The sequence below is a fragment of the Dendrobates tinctorius genome, unplaced genomic scaffold (genome assembly GCF_039654945.1).
Source record: "Dendrobates tinctorius isolate UK_male_01 unplaced genomic scaffold, ASM3965494v1 ptg000005l, whole genome shotgun sequence".
Classification (NCBI taxonomy): Eukaryota; Metazoa; Chordata; class Amphibia; order Anura; family Dendrobatidae; genus Dendrobates; species Dendrobates tinctorius.
In genome coordinates, this window is record NW_027361673.1 from 32912849 (window position 1) to 32926065 (window position 13217).

General features: G+C 51.4%; 1 protein-coding gene across 3 annotated transcripts in view; it reads left to right on the plus strand.

Moving 5' to 3' along the window:
* The first annotated feature begins 774 nt into the window (after positions 1-774).
* The window catches only part of ATP2C1 (ATPase secretory pathway Ca2+ transporting 1), a 153997-nt gene continuing 141554 nt past the window's right edge, over positions 775-13217 (plus strand). For 2 of the 3 annotated variants that reach the window (XM_073569367.1, XM_073569375.1), the window contains exon 1: positions 775-1176. In XM_073569367.1, the coding sequence (XP_073425468.1) occupies positions 1048-1176 (129 nt within the window). In that variant the 5' untranslated portion in view covers positions 775-1047. The remainder of the gene's footprint in view (positions 1177-13217) is intronic. The other variant, XM_073569385.1, reaches the window with a different exon arrangement.

Genomic DNA, 13217 nt, shown 5'->3' on the forward strand with positions numbered 1-13217 from the left:
CCGATCCGTTACCTGGGTCTGAAGAAGTCCTGCGTCTCATCCAACCGACAGGCTCTGGTAGGCGAGTGGGAGGGAGACTGGCGACAAGAACCCCTGGAGTCGCTGGCACGTCCCGGTGTCGGCGTCCGTCTGGCTGGTCCTGCCGCGGAGAACTGCAAGGATACGGGGTGGCAGTACACGCCGTACTCGCAGACTCCATATGGGAGTACAGATGTGACTGTTCACTCTGTATCCCTCCGTAGAACCTGTAAAGGAACGACGCACGACGAGGTAGATATGGGTCTAATGAAAGACCCGTGTCCACCTCCTACTGACACTAAGCTAAACTGAGGAAATTGGTGCCGGTCGATGGGGTGTACACTGCGGAGGAGGAGCTAACCTTTTTTTGTGCATAGTGTCAGCCTCCTAGTGGCAGCAGCATACACCCATGGTCTCTGTGTCCCCCAATGAGGCGAACGAGAAAGTGAATTATACCAAGAACTGCTCATAAAATGGAATGAGTGTATCAGAGCTGCACAGGGGGATTCCTCTGTTCCCCAGTCCGAGCGTGATGGATATAAGAAATGGTGATCCACAAGCGATAGGCGGAAGCAGCACAAGAGACCACCGCTCGGCAGCACAACACTGAGTGTGACTACACATGCCAGATCTGCACCAATCACCGACCGCGTCTCATCCAGCAACCCGAATTACAGAAACACGCCAGGATTGGTCTGATTCGCTGCGCCTGCCAATTGGTTATTAATGGTGATGTGGGCGGGGTATTCTTAGGCAGGGAAGTGTATTGCACAGCTGCTGTGTATTGCCTAACAGCTTCCGGTGCGGTCGGTAGTCAGCCGGTAAGCCGGGCACGTTACCACCGCCCTGTCTCCTGGATACGCGGCTGTAGCGGGTGACACATGTTGGTCCTTCACCTGCTCATGGAGTAACGTGTGCTGTGACCGCCCAGGTGACTCCTCGTAGTAGAGAAGAATTCCGGTCCTGAATGTGGTGCGGAGTTCGCTCAGCAGAGGGGGAGACCCCCGGACTGTGCTAGGTGACGGGGCTATGTCTGCTGCAGAGGCTGGAGCGGTGGTAGCGGCGGACAGGTGTGTGACATCGGGCTGGAAGAGAAGTGACGGATCTCCTGCCCGGGGAGGAGGAAGTGTGCTGCCCGACGGCGGCTCTGCTGTCACGGTGAGAGCTGTCCCGACATACTCGCGACACACTGTGTCATAGTACAGGCTATGTGTGACATCAGCGCCTGCAAACTGTGCAAACTTGTGTACGAGGTCCCACAACCCGGCTGCTCCTCTCTGGGGAGTGACTATGGGTTCAGTGATCGGGGTTTCTCCCCCCCATCCTTCCTCCCTAGAGATAAGTGACTGGGGTCTCCCTTATCTTTCCTCCCTACAGATCAGTGTTTGGGGTCCTCCCTTATCTTTCATCACTAAAGATCAGCGTCTGGGGTCCCCCCTCATCTGTTCTCAGAGACCAGCGTCTGGGGTCCCCCCTCATCCTCAGCGTACAAGGTCCCCCCACCCCGACCATTCGTCTTTCCTAGAGATTAGGGTCCCCCCGCATCCTCAGTGTCTGGGGTCCCCCCCCCCCTCATCCGTCCTCCCTAGAGGTCAGCGTCCGGGGTCCCCCCCATCCATCCTCCCTAGAGATCAGCGTCCGGGGTCCCCCCTCCCCTCATCCGTCCGCCCTAGAGATCAGCGTCCGGGGTCCCCCCTCCCCTCATCCGTCCGCCCTAGAGATCAGCGTCCGGGGTCCCCCCTCCCCTCATCCGTCCGCCCTAGAGATCAGCGTCCGGGGTCCCCCCTCCCCTCATCCGTCCGCCCTAGAGATCAGCGTCCGGGGTCCCCCCTCCCCTCATCCGTCCGCCCTAGAGATCAGCGTCCGGGGTCCCCCCTCCCCTCATCCGTCCGCCCTAGAGATCAGCGTCCGGGGTCCCCCCTCCCCTCATCCGTCCGCCCTAGAGATCAGCGTCCGGGGTCCCCCCTCCCCTCATCCGTCCGCCCTAGAGATCAGCGTCCGGGGTCCCCCCTCCCCTCATCCGTCCGCCCTAGAGATCAGCGTCCGGGGTCCCCCCTCCCCTCATCCGTCCGCCCTAGAGATCAGCGTCCGGGGTCCCCCCTCCCCTCATCCGTCCGCCCTAGAGATCAGCGTCCGGGGTCCCCCCTCCCCTCATCCGTCCGCCCTAGAGATCAGCGTCCGGGGTCCCCCCTCCCCTCATCCGTCCGCCCTAGAGATCAGCGTCCGGGGTCCCCCCTCCCCTCATCCGTCCGCCCTAGAGATCAGCGTCCGGGGTCCCCCCTCCCCTCATCCGTCCGCCCTAGAGATCAGCGTCCGGGGTCCCCCCTCCCCTCATCCGTCCGCCCTAGAGATCAGCGTCCGGGGTCCCCCCTCCCCTCATCCGTCCGCCCTAGAGATCAGCGTCCGGGGTCCCCCCTCCCCTCATCCGTCCGCCCTAGAGATCAGCGTCCGGGGTCCCCCCTCCCCTCATCCGTCCGCCCTAGAGATCAGCGTCCGGGGTCCCCCCTCCCCTCATCCGTCCGCCCTAGAGATCAGCGTCCGGGGTCCCCCCTCCCCTCATCCGTCCGCCCTAGAGATCAGCGTCCGGGGTCCCCCCTCCCCTCATCCGTCCGCCCTAGAGATCAGCGTCCGGGGTCCCCCCTCCCCTCATCCGTCCGCCCTAGAGATCAGCGTCCGGGGTCCCCCCTCCCCTCATCCGTCCGCCCTAGAGATCAGCGTCCGGGGTCCCCCCTCCCCTCATCCGTCCGCCCTAGAGATCAGCGTCCGGGGTCCCCCCTCCCCTCATCCGTCCGCCCTAGAGATCAGCGTCCGGGGTCCCCCCTCCCCTCATCCGTCCGCCCTAGAGATCAGCGTCCGGGGTCCCCCCTCCCCTCATCCGTCCGCCCTAGAGATCAGCGTCCGGGGTCCCCCCTCCCCTCATCCGTCCGCCCTAGAGATCAGCGTCCGGGGTCCCCCCTCCCCTCATCCGTCCGCCCTAGAGATCAGCGTCCGGGGTCCCCCCTCCCCTCATCCGTCCGCCCTAGAGATCAGCGTCCGGGGTCCCCCCTCCCCTCATCCGTCCGCCCTAGAGATCAGCGTCCGGGGTCCCCCCTCCCCTCATCCGTCCGCCCTAGAGATCAGCGTCCGGGGTCCCCCCTCCCCTCATCCGTCCGCCCTAGAGATCAGCGTCCGGGGTCCCCCCTCCCCTCATCCGTCCGCCCTAGAGATCAGCGTCCGGGGTCCCCCCTCCCCTCATCCGTCCGCCCTAGAGATCAGCGTCCGGGGTCCCCCCTCCCCTCATCCGTCCGCCCTAGAGATCAGCGTCCGGGGTCCCCCCTCCCCTCATCCGTCCGCCCTAGAGATCAGCGTCCGGGGTCCCCCCTCCCCTCATCCGTCCGCCCTAGAGATCAGCGTCCGGGGTCCCCCCTCCCCTCATCCGTCCGCCCTAGAGATCAGCGTCCGGGGTCCCCCCTCCCCTCATCCGTCCGCCCTAGAGATCAGCGTCCGGGGTCCCCCCTCCCCTCATCCGTCCGCCCTAGAGATCAGCGTCCGGCGTCCCCCCTCCCCTCATCCGTCCGCCCTAGAGATCAGCGTCCGGGGTCCCCCCTCCCCTCATCCGTCCGCCCTAGAGATCAGCGTCCGGGGTCCCCCCTCCCCTCATCCGTCCGCCCTAGAGATCAGCGTCCGGGGTCCCCCCTCCCCTCATCCGTCCGCCCTAGAGATCAGCGTCCGGGGTCCCCCCTCCCCTCATCCGTCCGCCCTAGAGATCAGCGTCCGGGGTCCCCCCTCCCCTCATCCGTCCGCCCTAGAGAACAGCGACTGAGGTCCCCTACCCCCCATCCTTCCTCCCTAGAAATCAGCTGCCGAGGTCCCCACATCACCCCCCCCCCCCCCCTTCCTCCTCTAGAGATTAGTGGTCGTTGATGGCGTTTTTCCAAAGTCCTTATCACAACCAGCCAGTGTTTTGGTGAGAAAGCACAGGGCTCGGATGCCATCAGTGTTTTTTTTTTTTTTTTTTTTTTTTTTCACTGACACCTTCACGTAAATTGTAAATTTTGTCTGCAAAACGGACCAGAGTAGAAATAAGAACAAGCCTGATAATGTGGCCTCTATTTTGGCCCATATGGAAAGGGCCTACATAAGTACCACCTCAATAATGTTACGTATATAACTATATATTTTATTAAACAAAATTTAGTTAAATTGACATTACAAAAATTAGTAATAATGGTGAACAGGTGCCTCTTGTTTGATGGACCACACAGCAAACAGCCTTTAAATACAAAGCTCAAAAAAAAAAAAGGGAACACTCAACACATCCTAGATCTCAATGAATGAAATATTCTCATTGAATACTTTGTTCTGTACAAAGGTGAATGTGCTGACAACAAAATCACACAAAAATCATCAATGGAAATCAAATTATTATCCAATGGAGGCCTGGATTTGGAGTCGCACACAAAATTAAAGTGGAATGTAATGTCCTTAAAACAAGTCAAAATGAGGCTCAGTATTGCGTGTGGCCTCCACGTGCCTGTATGACCTCTCTACTGTACAATGCCTGGGCATGCTCCTGATGAGGTTGCTGATGTTCTGAGGGATCTCCTCCCACACCTGGACTTAGGCTGTGTGCACACGCTGCGGATTTTGCTGCGGTTCCGCAGCGGTTTGGCCGCTGCGGACCCGCAGCAGTTTCTGCTGCGGTGTACAGTACCATGATTCCCTATGGGAATCAAAAACCGCAGTGCAGACGGTGCGGAATTTTCCGCGCGGATTATCTGCGGTTTTCAATCCGCAGAAAGAATTGCATGTCAATTCTTTCTGCGGATTCTCCTGCGGTTTGCCATCTCCTCCATTGAGGAGATGAAAAACCGCAGGGCAAAACCGCAGAGCAATCCGCAGGTAAAACCGCAGGTCTTTTGACCTGCGGTTTCACCTGCGGATTTTACAAAATCCGCGCGGATGAATCCGCACATAATCCGCAGCGTGTGCACACAGCCTAAAGCATCCGCCAACTCCTGGACAGTCTGTGGTGCAACGTGATGTTGGTGGATGGAGCGAGACATGATGTCCCAGATGTGCTCATTCGGATTCAGGTCTGGGGAACGGGTGGGCCAGTTCATAGCTTCAATGCCTTCATCATGCAGGAACTGCTGACACACTCCAGCCACTTGAGGTCTGGCATTGTCCTGCATTAGGAGGAACCCATGGCCAACCGCACCAGCATATGGTCTCACAAGTGGTCTGAAGATCTCATCTCGGTACCTAATCACAGTCAGGCTACCTCTGGTGAGCACATGGAGGGCTGTGTGGCTCTCCAAAGAAATGCCACCCCACACGATTACTGACACACTGCAAACCGGTCATGCTGAAGGATGTTGCAGGCAGCTGATCACTCTCCACGTCGTCTCCAGACTGTCACGTCTGTCACATACTCTGTGTGAACCTGCTTTCATCTGTGAAGAGCACAGGGCGTCACAGTGGTGAATTTGGCAATCCTGGTGTTCTGTGGCAAATGCAAAGCATCCTGCACGGTGTTGGGCTGTGAGCACAACCCCCATCTGTGGACATCGGACCCTCAGGCCATCCTGATGGAGTCGATTTCTAACCGTTTGTGCACACACATGCACATTTGTGGCCTGCTGGAGGTCATTTTGCAGGGCTCTGGCAGTGCTCCTCCTGTTCCTCCTTGCCCAGAGGCGGAGGTAGCGGTCCTGCTACTGGGTTGTTGCCCTCCTACGGCCCCCCTTCACGTCTCCTGGTGTACTGGCCTGTCTCCTGGTAGCGCCTCTGGACACTACGCTGACAGACACAGCAAACCTGCTTGCCACAGATCGCATTGATGTGCCATCCTGGATGAGCTGCACTACCTGAGCCACTTGTGTGGGTTGTAGAGTCCGTCTCATGCTACCACGAGTGTGAAAGCACAACCAACATTCAAAAGAGACCAAAACATCAGCCAGAAAGCATTGGTACTGAGATGTGGTCTGTGGTCCCCACCTACAGAACCACTCCTTTATTGAGGGTGTCTTGATAATTGCTAATAATTTCCATCTGTTGTCTATTCCTTTTGCACAACAGCATGTGAAATTGATTGTCAATAAGTGTTGCTTCCTAAGTGGACAGTTTGATTGACTTGGAGTTTTATTCTGTTGTTTAAGTGTTCCCTTTATTTTTTGAGCAGTGTATATATTGAGTAATTGGATTCTTTGATCTTAAGAGTTTTTTGTTAAATAAAAGTTACAGATTCAACAGGCAGCGCAAGGATTATATATTAGAATACCTATTTGCACGCTGCAAAACCATGTGCAAGTGTATAAGAAAAGAGGGTTTGTATATATCTCAAGTATAACCCAGGTGTCCATTATTAGATCTGTATGCAGGTATCTAAATTCACACAAATAACCAAGTATGAAACATTTTAACTATAGATGCATGGGACAGTGAATACCTGGTGTGTTGCGTTGGGGTCTGGCTATGCTTCCCTGGGCCCCAATACACGTTTCATGTATATTTCATTTCACACACCAAGAAAGTAAGCTATTGTGAGGAGGTGTTATTAGAAAGTTCTCACTGGAGGTGAGTAACACCTACCTACAATAGTGCATATAGTGTGTGAGATGTAAGGACAAAGCTCTGATCTCTTGGTCTAACCTCCTGCATGAATAGTGCTGGGAGATTAGAGTACCTGTTACTCAAATGTTTCAGATAAGGTCCCTGTGGGGGAATGAGCAACCCAGCTGAGTTTAGTTGTCACATTACAAACACCTCTCCTCCCCTCCATACCACTGTTGGCTCTGTTATACTGCCCTTCCCCCACACTGTTTGTAGATGAATCAGTAATAACACTTGTGTGTTGTGCTAAAGACTTCTTGTAATCATTCTACAGTGGGAGTAGAAGCAACTACTCTGTGCTCTGTGACATTCTGCTCTCACAGAGGGATTACAAGATGCTGTGAGCACAACATACATAATTCTGATTCGCCCTTGGACAGGCAGTGTATGGAGATGGACAGTACATCAGAGCTTACAGTGCTACGACAGGAGCAGAGCTGATAGTTTGTAATGTGACACAGTTAAACTCAGCTGCATTTTCTAATCATGCAGGAGGAAAGACCAGGAGTTCATCCTTTGAGAAACTTAAGCTGTGGTGGGGTTATGTTCTTTTTCTGCTGCGTTGCTGCCTGCTTACGATTCTTATGATTGGTCAGCATCATACAGGAAGAAGTGCGTGCCACCAGTGAAAACTAATAACACCACACTCGGACTTGGTTAATGAAAGTTAACGAATTTTGTGCAAATACTTTGATATCTCTGTAACGGAGAGGCGAAAATAAAAAAAAATACAAAGTTTTATTTTCTCTGCAGCCAGAGCACTGTCCATTTCAACATGATAGATTTGGTGAAAGATTCTCTCTAATGAACCTGTCCCTTTAATATTTTTTTTCTGTTAACAGCACATAGAACCTCTCCCCTGTTACATATCTAAGTGTCACATCTCTGACATCCGGCATGAAAACAAATCTATTTGTTCTAGAACAGTGTGTGATCATGTTCCTAGTCACTTGTAATAGAGCCCTTGTAATTCTCGTGTTTGGTCATATGAAGCTAATCCTATAAAGACAACCCCTTGTCATATAGAAGGGGCTCTATATCCTGGAGTGCAGAAATGCCTTTGTTCTGAGAAATCCAGGCCATCTGACTGTTGTGATGATTTACAGTACATTGCAGCCATTTAGTATTTCCCCTACAAATGTGTCTCAATGAAAAACTTCCTTAAGAGAACCAATCAGAAGGTTTCTAAACCCCCACACTCAACAGAAAGTTACCACTACCTTAGTTCTCTTCCTGCGAGCTACAGAGGTGTCCTTAGTAGCTGCGGTACATGTCTTTTTGTGAACAATTAAGTTTAATGTCCTTCTCTGCATGGTCTGAGATTCATGGACCGGTTATAAGTCTCCCAACCCAAACTCAACGGCATATATGAGGCTGGCAAGTTCTGGCCAGGAGCCCTGCGGGTCCGTCAGTGCATCATGGTTCCTACTTGGTCCACCACACATGGACACGTACAGTGACTATGTAAGGCAAGCAATAAGTGGTCACACTTTTCAGCAATGCTTAAAAAAGCGCTGGCTTCTGGGGTTCAGATCCATGTGTCGCCAAATTATCAAGTTGTGTGTTTTTTTTTTTGTTTTTGTTTTTTTTTAATGCAGGAGGTTGGGCCATTACTATGCCTTAAGTTTCCATTCACACTTCATGAAAGTCAGCCGAATGTACTAATTTTGGCGAGACTGGACCGTGATCTGACAGATTTGCTGCGATGTGACTATCTGCGACTTTTCCCTCTCTCGTCGTTGAAAAGATGTAAATGTTTGGCGCCTATGTTTTTTAGGGGAGGGGGGGCAGGAGAGAGTTGTCAGCTAATGTGGGGACTAGAGGGGGTTAAGGCTAGAGTTGACATTTATCAAGTAAAGAGTATAGTCTCTCCTGCATACCAGTACTTCCTTTCCCTGTTGGATTCCCAAATGTGTGGATTGCAAACACACCGTCCTTCTGCCAAAATGGGTGAAGTTGACCTTGGCCGCGTCTGATGTCAGCTCTGGCTGTTGTAGTGAATAAATAATCACATTGATCTGCTGCCTCGCTATAAATCATGGGTGAATGGTCTGCATACAATGAGATTCCAGCTTTCTTCAGTATCACGTGCCTTTCAATGGCAGTGGATGTCGTGTATTTTCCCGACTATTCGTCCTGCCCAAATGTTGTTAGTGAGTGAACCCCCTGATCCTCGCTGGCCACAGTCGGTGTATTACTGTGCGACGCTTGTTGCTTGCTTTGTGATTGTGGTGGTTGCTCGTTATTACCTATTGTGTTGGAGTGCAAGGATCATACCCTGTTAATAATCCTCGAAGCGTCATGTAAGCAGACATAATCGTGGCTTTCCTTGTCGCTGAGTCACTTCCCCTTCGCCAGTACAGAGGGGCGCTTCTGGAGCGTAATTGCATTGGGCATGTGATGTGGAGTGTCAGCTCACGGGAGGGAGGCTTTGATGTTTTCTTGTCTTGTAGTTTTGTGCTTTTAGCCTGTTTGCAGCAATTTTATTTTTTTGGACTTTTTACATTCAGGAATGCACAGGTTTATCTTTGAACCTTCCTGTTTATATTAGTGATTGCATAAAGTTGTTCCCACTGTGTTTTTTTTTTTTTTTTTTTTTTTTTTTTTTATATATTTCCAGAATTGCATCAGGAGATGTAAGGAAAACCATTTCTCGCTGATGTCGACTGAGTAAAGTCTGCAGCATCCCTTATTGTGCATGTGGCACGCAGTGGGCACCCCATGGCACACACTCACACTTTTCCTTTGTTTTGACTTTCAAAGGCATCTGATAACACGAGTGTATAGCAGGGCAGAGTCTCTGACTTCAGCAGGTGTAGATTTGTGATATTACTTGCATTATTCTTAGTGCCTCCCACAGATATTCAATCCTATTCAGATCTAGGGAATTTGGAGGCCAAGTCAAAACCTTAAGGTATGTGCACACGTTGCAGATTTGGCCCAGTTTTCCAAGGTATGTACATTGCCATGTTATCCTATGGAAAACAAAAACCGCTGTGCACATGATGCAGGAAAAATCCGCGCGGAAACGCATCGGTTTATTTTCCACAGCATGTCAATTCTTTGTGCTGATTCCGCAGCGTTTTTAGGGTGTGTGTGCACACGCTGTGGATTTGGCCGTGCGGATCCGCAGCAGTTCCGCAAACATTGTACAGTACAATGTTAGCCAATGGGATTTCAAATCCGCAGTGCACATGCTGCAGATTTTTTTCATGCGGATTTGCTGCGGTTTTAAATCCGCAGCATGTCAATTCTTCGGATTCCACAACGGTTTGCCACCTGTTCCATTGTCCAGGTGTCAATCCGCAGGGGAAAACCGCCTGCAAATCCGCGCTGAAAAAGCCGCAGTAAAATCCGCAGCGTGTGCACAGACCCTTACACCTATTCCATTCTAGGAATCCACAGGTGTTAAAACGCAGGCTAAATCCACTGGAAATCCGCAGGTAAAACACAGGCATTTTGACCTGCGGATTCTGCAGATTCCACGTGGAATATCCGCAGATGAATCCGCAACGTGTGCACATACTTTTAAACTTGCGTTATCCAGTTGAGAGCCCATTTCCATTATAGATTAGACCTGGGGCCCATGGTTTCCCAGCAGTTCTTTGTTCAGAGCAATATGATGGACTGTTTTCTGACACATTACAATCATAGGAAAGTGTTAACCAGAGCATGCTGGGGATGTTCTGACCTAGTCGTCTCAATCACTTAGATTAAATGGTTAAAGGGAACCTTTCAGCAGTTTTGGCCGATATAAAATGTGGCGGCTGCTGCTTTTCAGGGCTCATCTCCAGCATTCTATAATGCGGTAGACAAGCCCCCGATCCGACCTGAAAGATAAGAAAAATAAGTTTTATTATACTCAAGCGGGGTCGGTCCGGTCTGATGGGTGTAGCGGGTCCGGCGCCTCCCATCTTCTTGCAACACCGCCCTCCTGCTTGAGTCATGGCTCCCCGGCATCACGCTCCTGCGCAGGCGTACTTATGTGTCCTGTTGAGGGCAGAGCAAAGTACTGCAGTGCGCAGGCAGCGGGAAAGGTCAGAGAATTCCAGCGCCTGCGCACTGCAGTACTATGCTCTGCCCTCAACAGAGCAGAGACGTACGCCTGCGCAGGAGCGCGATGCCGGGGAGCCATGAAGCAAGCAGGAGGGCGTCGTCGCAAGAAGATGGGAGGTGCCGGACTAGGATCTGAGACATCTATATGACCGGACTGACCCCGGCTGAGTATGAGTTATTTTTCTTTTTTGGGTCAGACCGGGGGCTTATCTACAGGATTATAGATTGCTGTAGATAAGCCCTGAAAGGCAATGGCCGCATCTTATATCGGCCAAAACTGCTGACCGATTCCCTTTAAGCCTCCATACACATTTGATGGCTGTTGGCTGAACCATCCTGTGATTTCTATGGAACATGTCTGGCAGTGGCTTATCTCCGGGAGAAAAAAAAATGCTAGCAGGCGAAAATCAAACATGTCTTAACATCCCTGACACAGAATTATCTGTTGCCCCCATATACATTATTAGACTATTGGCTGAACTCATCAGTATTGGCGGGTTTAGCTATTATTGGCCTAAGGGGCGTAAAGGGACCAGCAAAAATGCTATTATCCTGCAGATATGTGCTTAATCCATAGATTAATAGCGTTACAAGCCTGGATTTAGCCGAACGCTGTGTGGAGAAAATGAACTTTATTGTCCGCGGTAGCATTTGGTTTCCGTCATAGTGGTGCTGGCTCAGGTTCAGTCATTGCTTTGAGTATAGAGCAGCCGCTGTAACTGCGCCCCCGGTTCTGACTGACAGCTGGCCCCAAAGAAGAACCACTGTTGGTCAGGTCCAGGGGGGGTGCAGTTACACCAGCCAGCCGCTTTGTAGTCTTGGAGCGGTAGCTGAAACCATGCTGGCGTTGCCCCATCGCTGGGACCAGATCACTGCCGGGGGGAGTAGTCAATGTTTATCCCTGCAGCGTTCTTGGTAGTTCTCGCTAGCAATCTCGCTATGTGAGACGGGGCCTTTACACTAAACGAGCGTTCTTTCTGTGGTTTCCTGGGATTTTGGACAGTAATTCTACCCCCGCCCCCTCCTAGTGGGGGAGTGTGGCAGGATAGAGGGTGACCTTTAAACTTCCCTCTCTCCTGTTCTGCGAAGGAGGCTGAAGCAGTCGCTGGAGTTCCCAGTGGATCATCTGGGGGTACAGGGCAGCCGATTGCAGTGCAAGTAGAGCGGCTTAGGAGGATGCATACCCTTACTTTTTTCCTGAGGGCCGCAGGATGTTGTGCTCACATGCATACAGGGGAAAGTTGCCAGCGTCTACTGTAGCTTCTGGGGGGATGGCATATTTAAAAGGTGCTCTTCTCCTACCATTCTTGGCTGCATCAGTGGGTCGACAGATTTAAGGTGGCCAGAAATCCTGCGGAAGAAGCAGCCCCTTTGTGCGCAGTAGTTTCCTGCCCTTGGGGTGGGCGAGTTAAATACCCCTTTTACTTTTAGACTAATGCTGTGCCTCTTGAATATATTTTCCCTCAGGACAAGCCTAGAAAAGCACTGAATACATAAAAAAAAGGACTGTGCACTTTTTAGAGCCAAATTGTTGCCATCCTATAACAAAAAGTTGTGCCCACCTTGCATAGAGAAAACGGTGGCAAAAGAATCCTTGTCCTTTATGAATAACTTGAAGGCTATTGTAAGGGACTTGAGAATTGGACCCCTTATGTTCCTGCTAAGAAGTTGGATACAAGCTTGGACGAGGACTTGGAAGATGGGGAATTAGAAGGGTATTGTTCAGATGTCTCATCGTTATTCTCAGATGATAAGCCATCCTTGTTTCCCAAAGAGGACACATACAAATTAGTCAAGGTGGCTATGGCCACCCTGAAAACTGAGGACATTAAAGTGCCCAGAACCATACAGGATGTGATGTTTGGGGGGCTGGAGGTGAAGAAACAAATGTTTCCCAGTACATAAGAACGTATCCTACATGATAAACACGGAATGGAAGAAGCCTGATAAGAGCTTTCATTCCAAAAGGAGCTTAAAAGTATTCCCCTTTGAAACAGATATTTCTGGGTTGGGAAAAGACCCAAAAATTGAAGTGGCTCTTGACGTGTATCTCAGAAATCGGCCGTGTCGTTAGATAACTCCTGGCTCTTAAAATACCCCTTAGCTAAAAAGGCAGAAAGTTTCCTAAAAAGGGCCTGGGAGTCTGGGACTGCTGCATTTAAGCCAACTATCACTGCAACGTGCATAGCAAGATCACTTATTGTATGGTTAGATCAGCTGCACTCTCCTCTCAAAGAACAAATGCGGCTGCTGATTTTCTAGTGGACACAGTAAGACTCACAGCCTTGTGCGCTTCATCCAACTCTGCTGCCAGGCTCATTGGTTGAAGAACTGGGCAGGAGATCTTCAGTCAAAAATTGTGGTATGCCATGTAGAAATCCTTTTTAGACCAGTCCTAGATGAGATACTGGAGAAGGTGGCAGTATCTGGGTGGTGGAAAGCTACTTCTCTTCATTCTCTTTCAGGGGCCAAAGAAAGGCCAGGTGGCATCTAAAGGGACCCTTGCTAGTTGGTTTAGCTCGGCAATTTCTCTAGCCTATTCTTCAGAC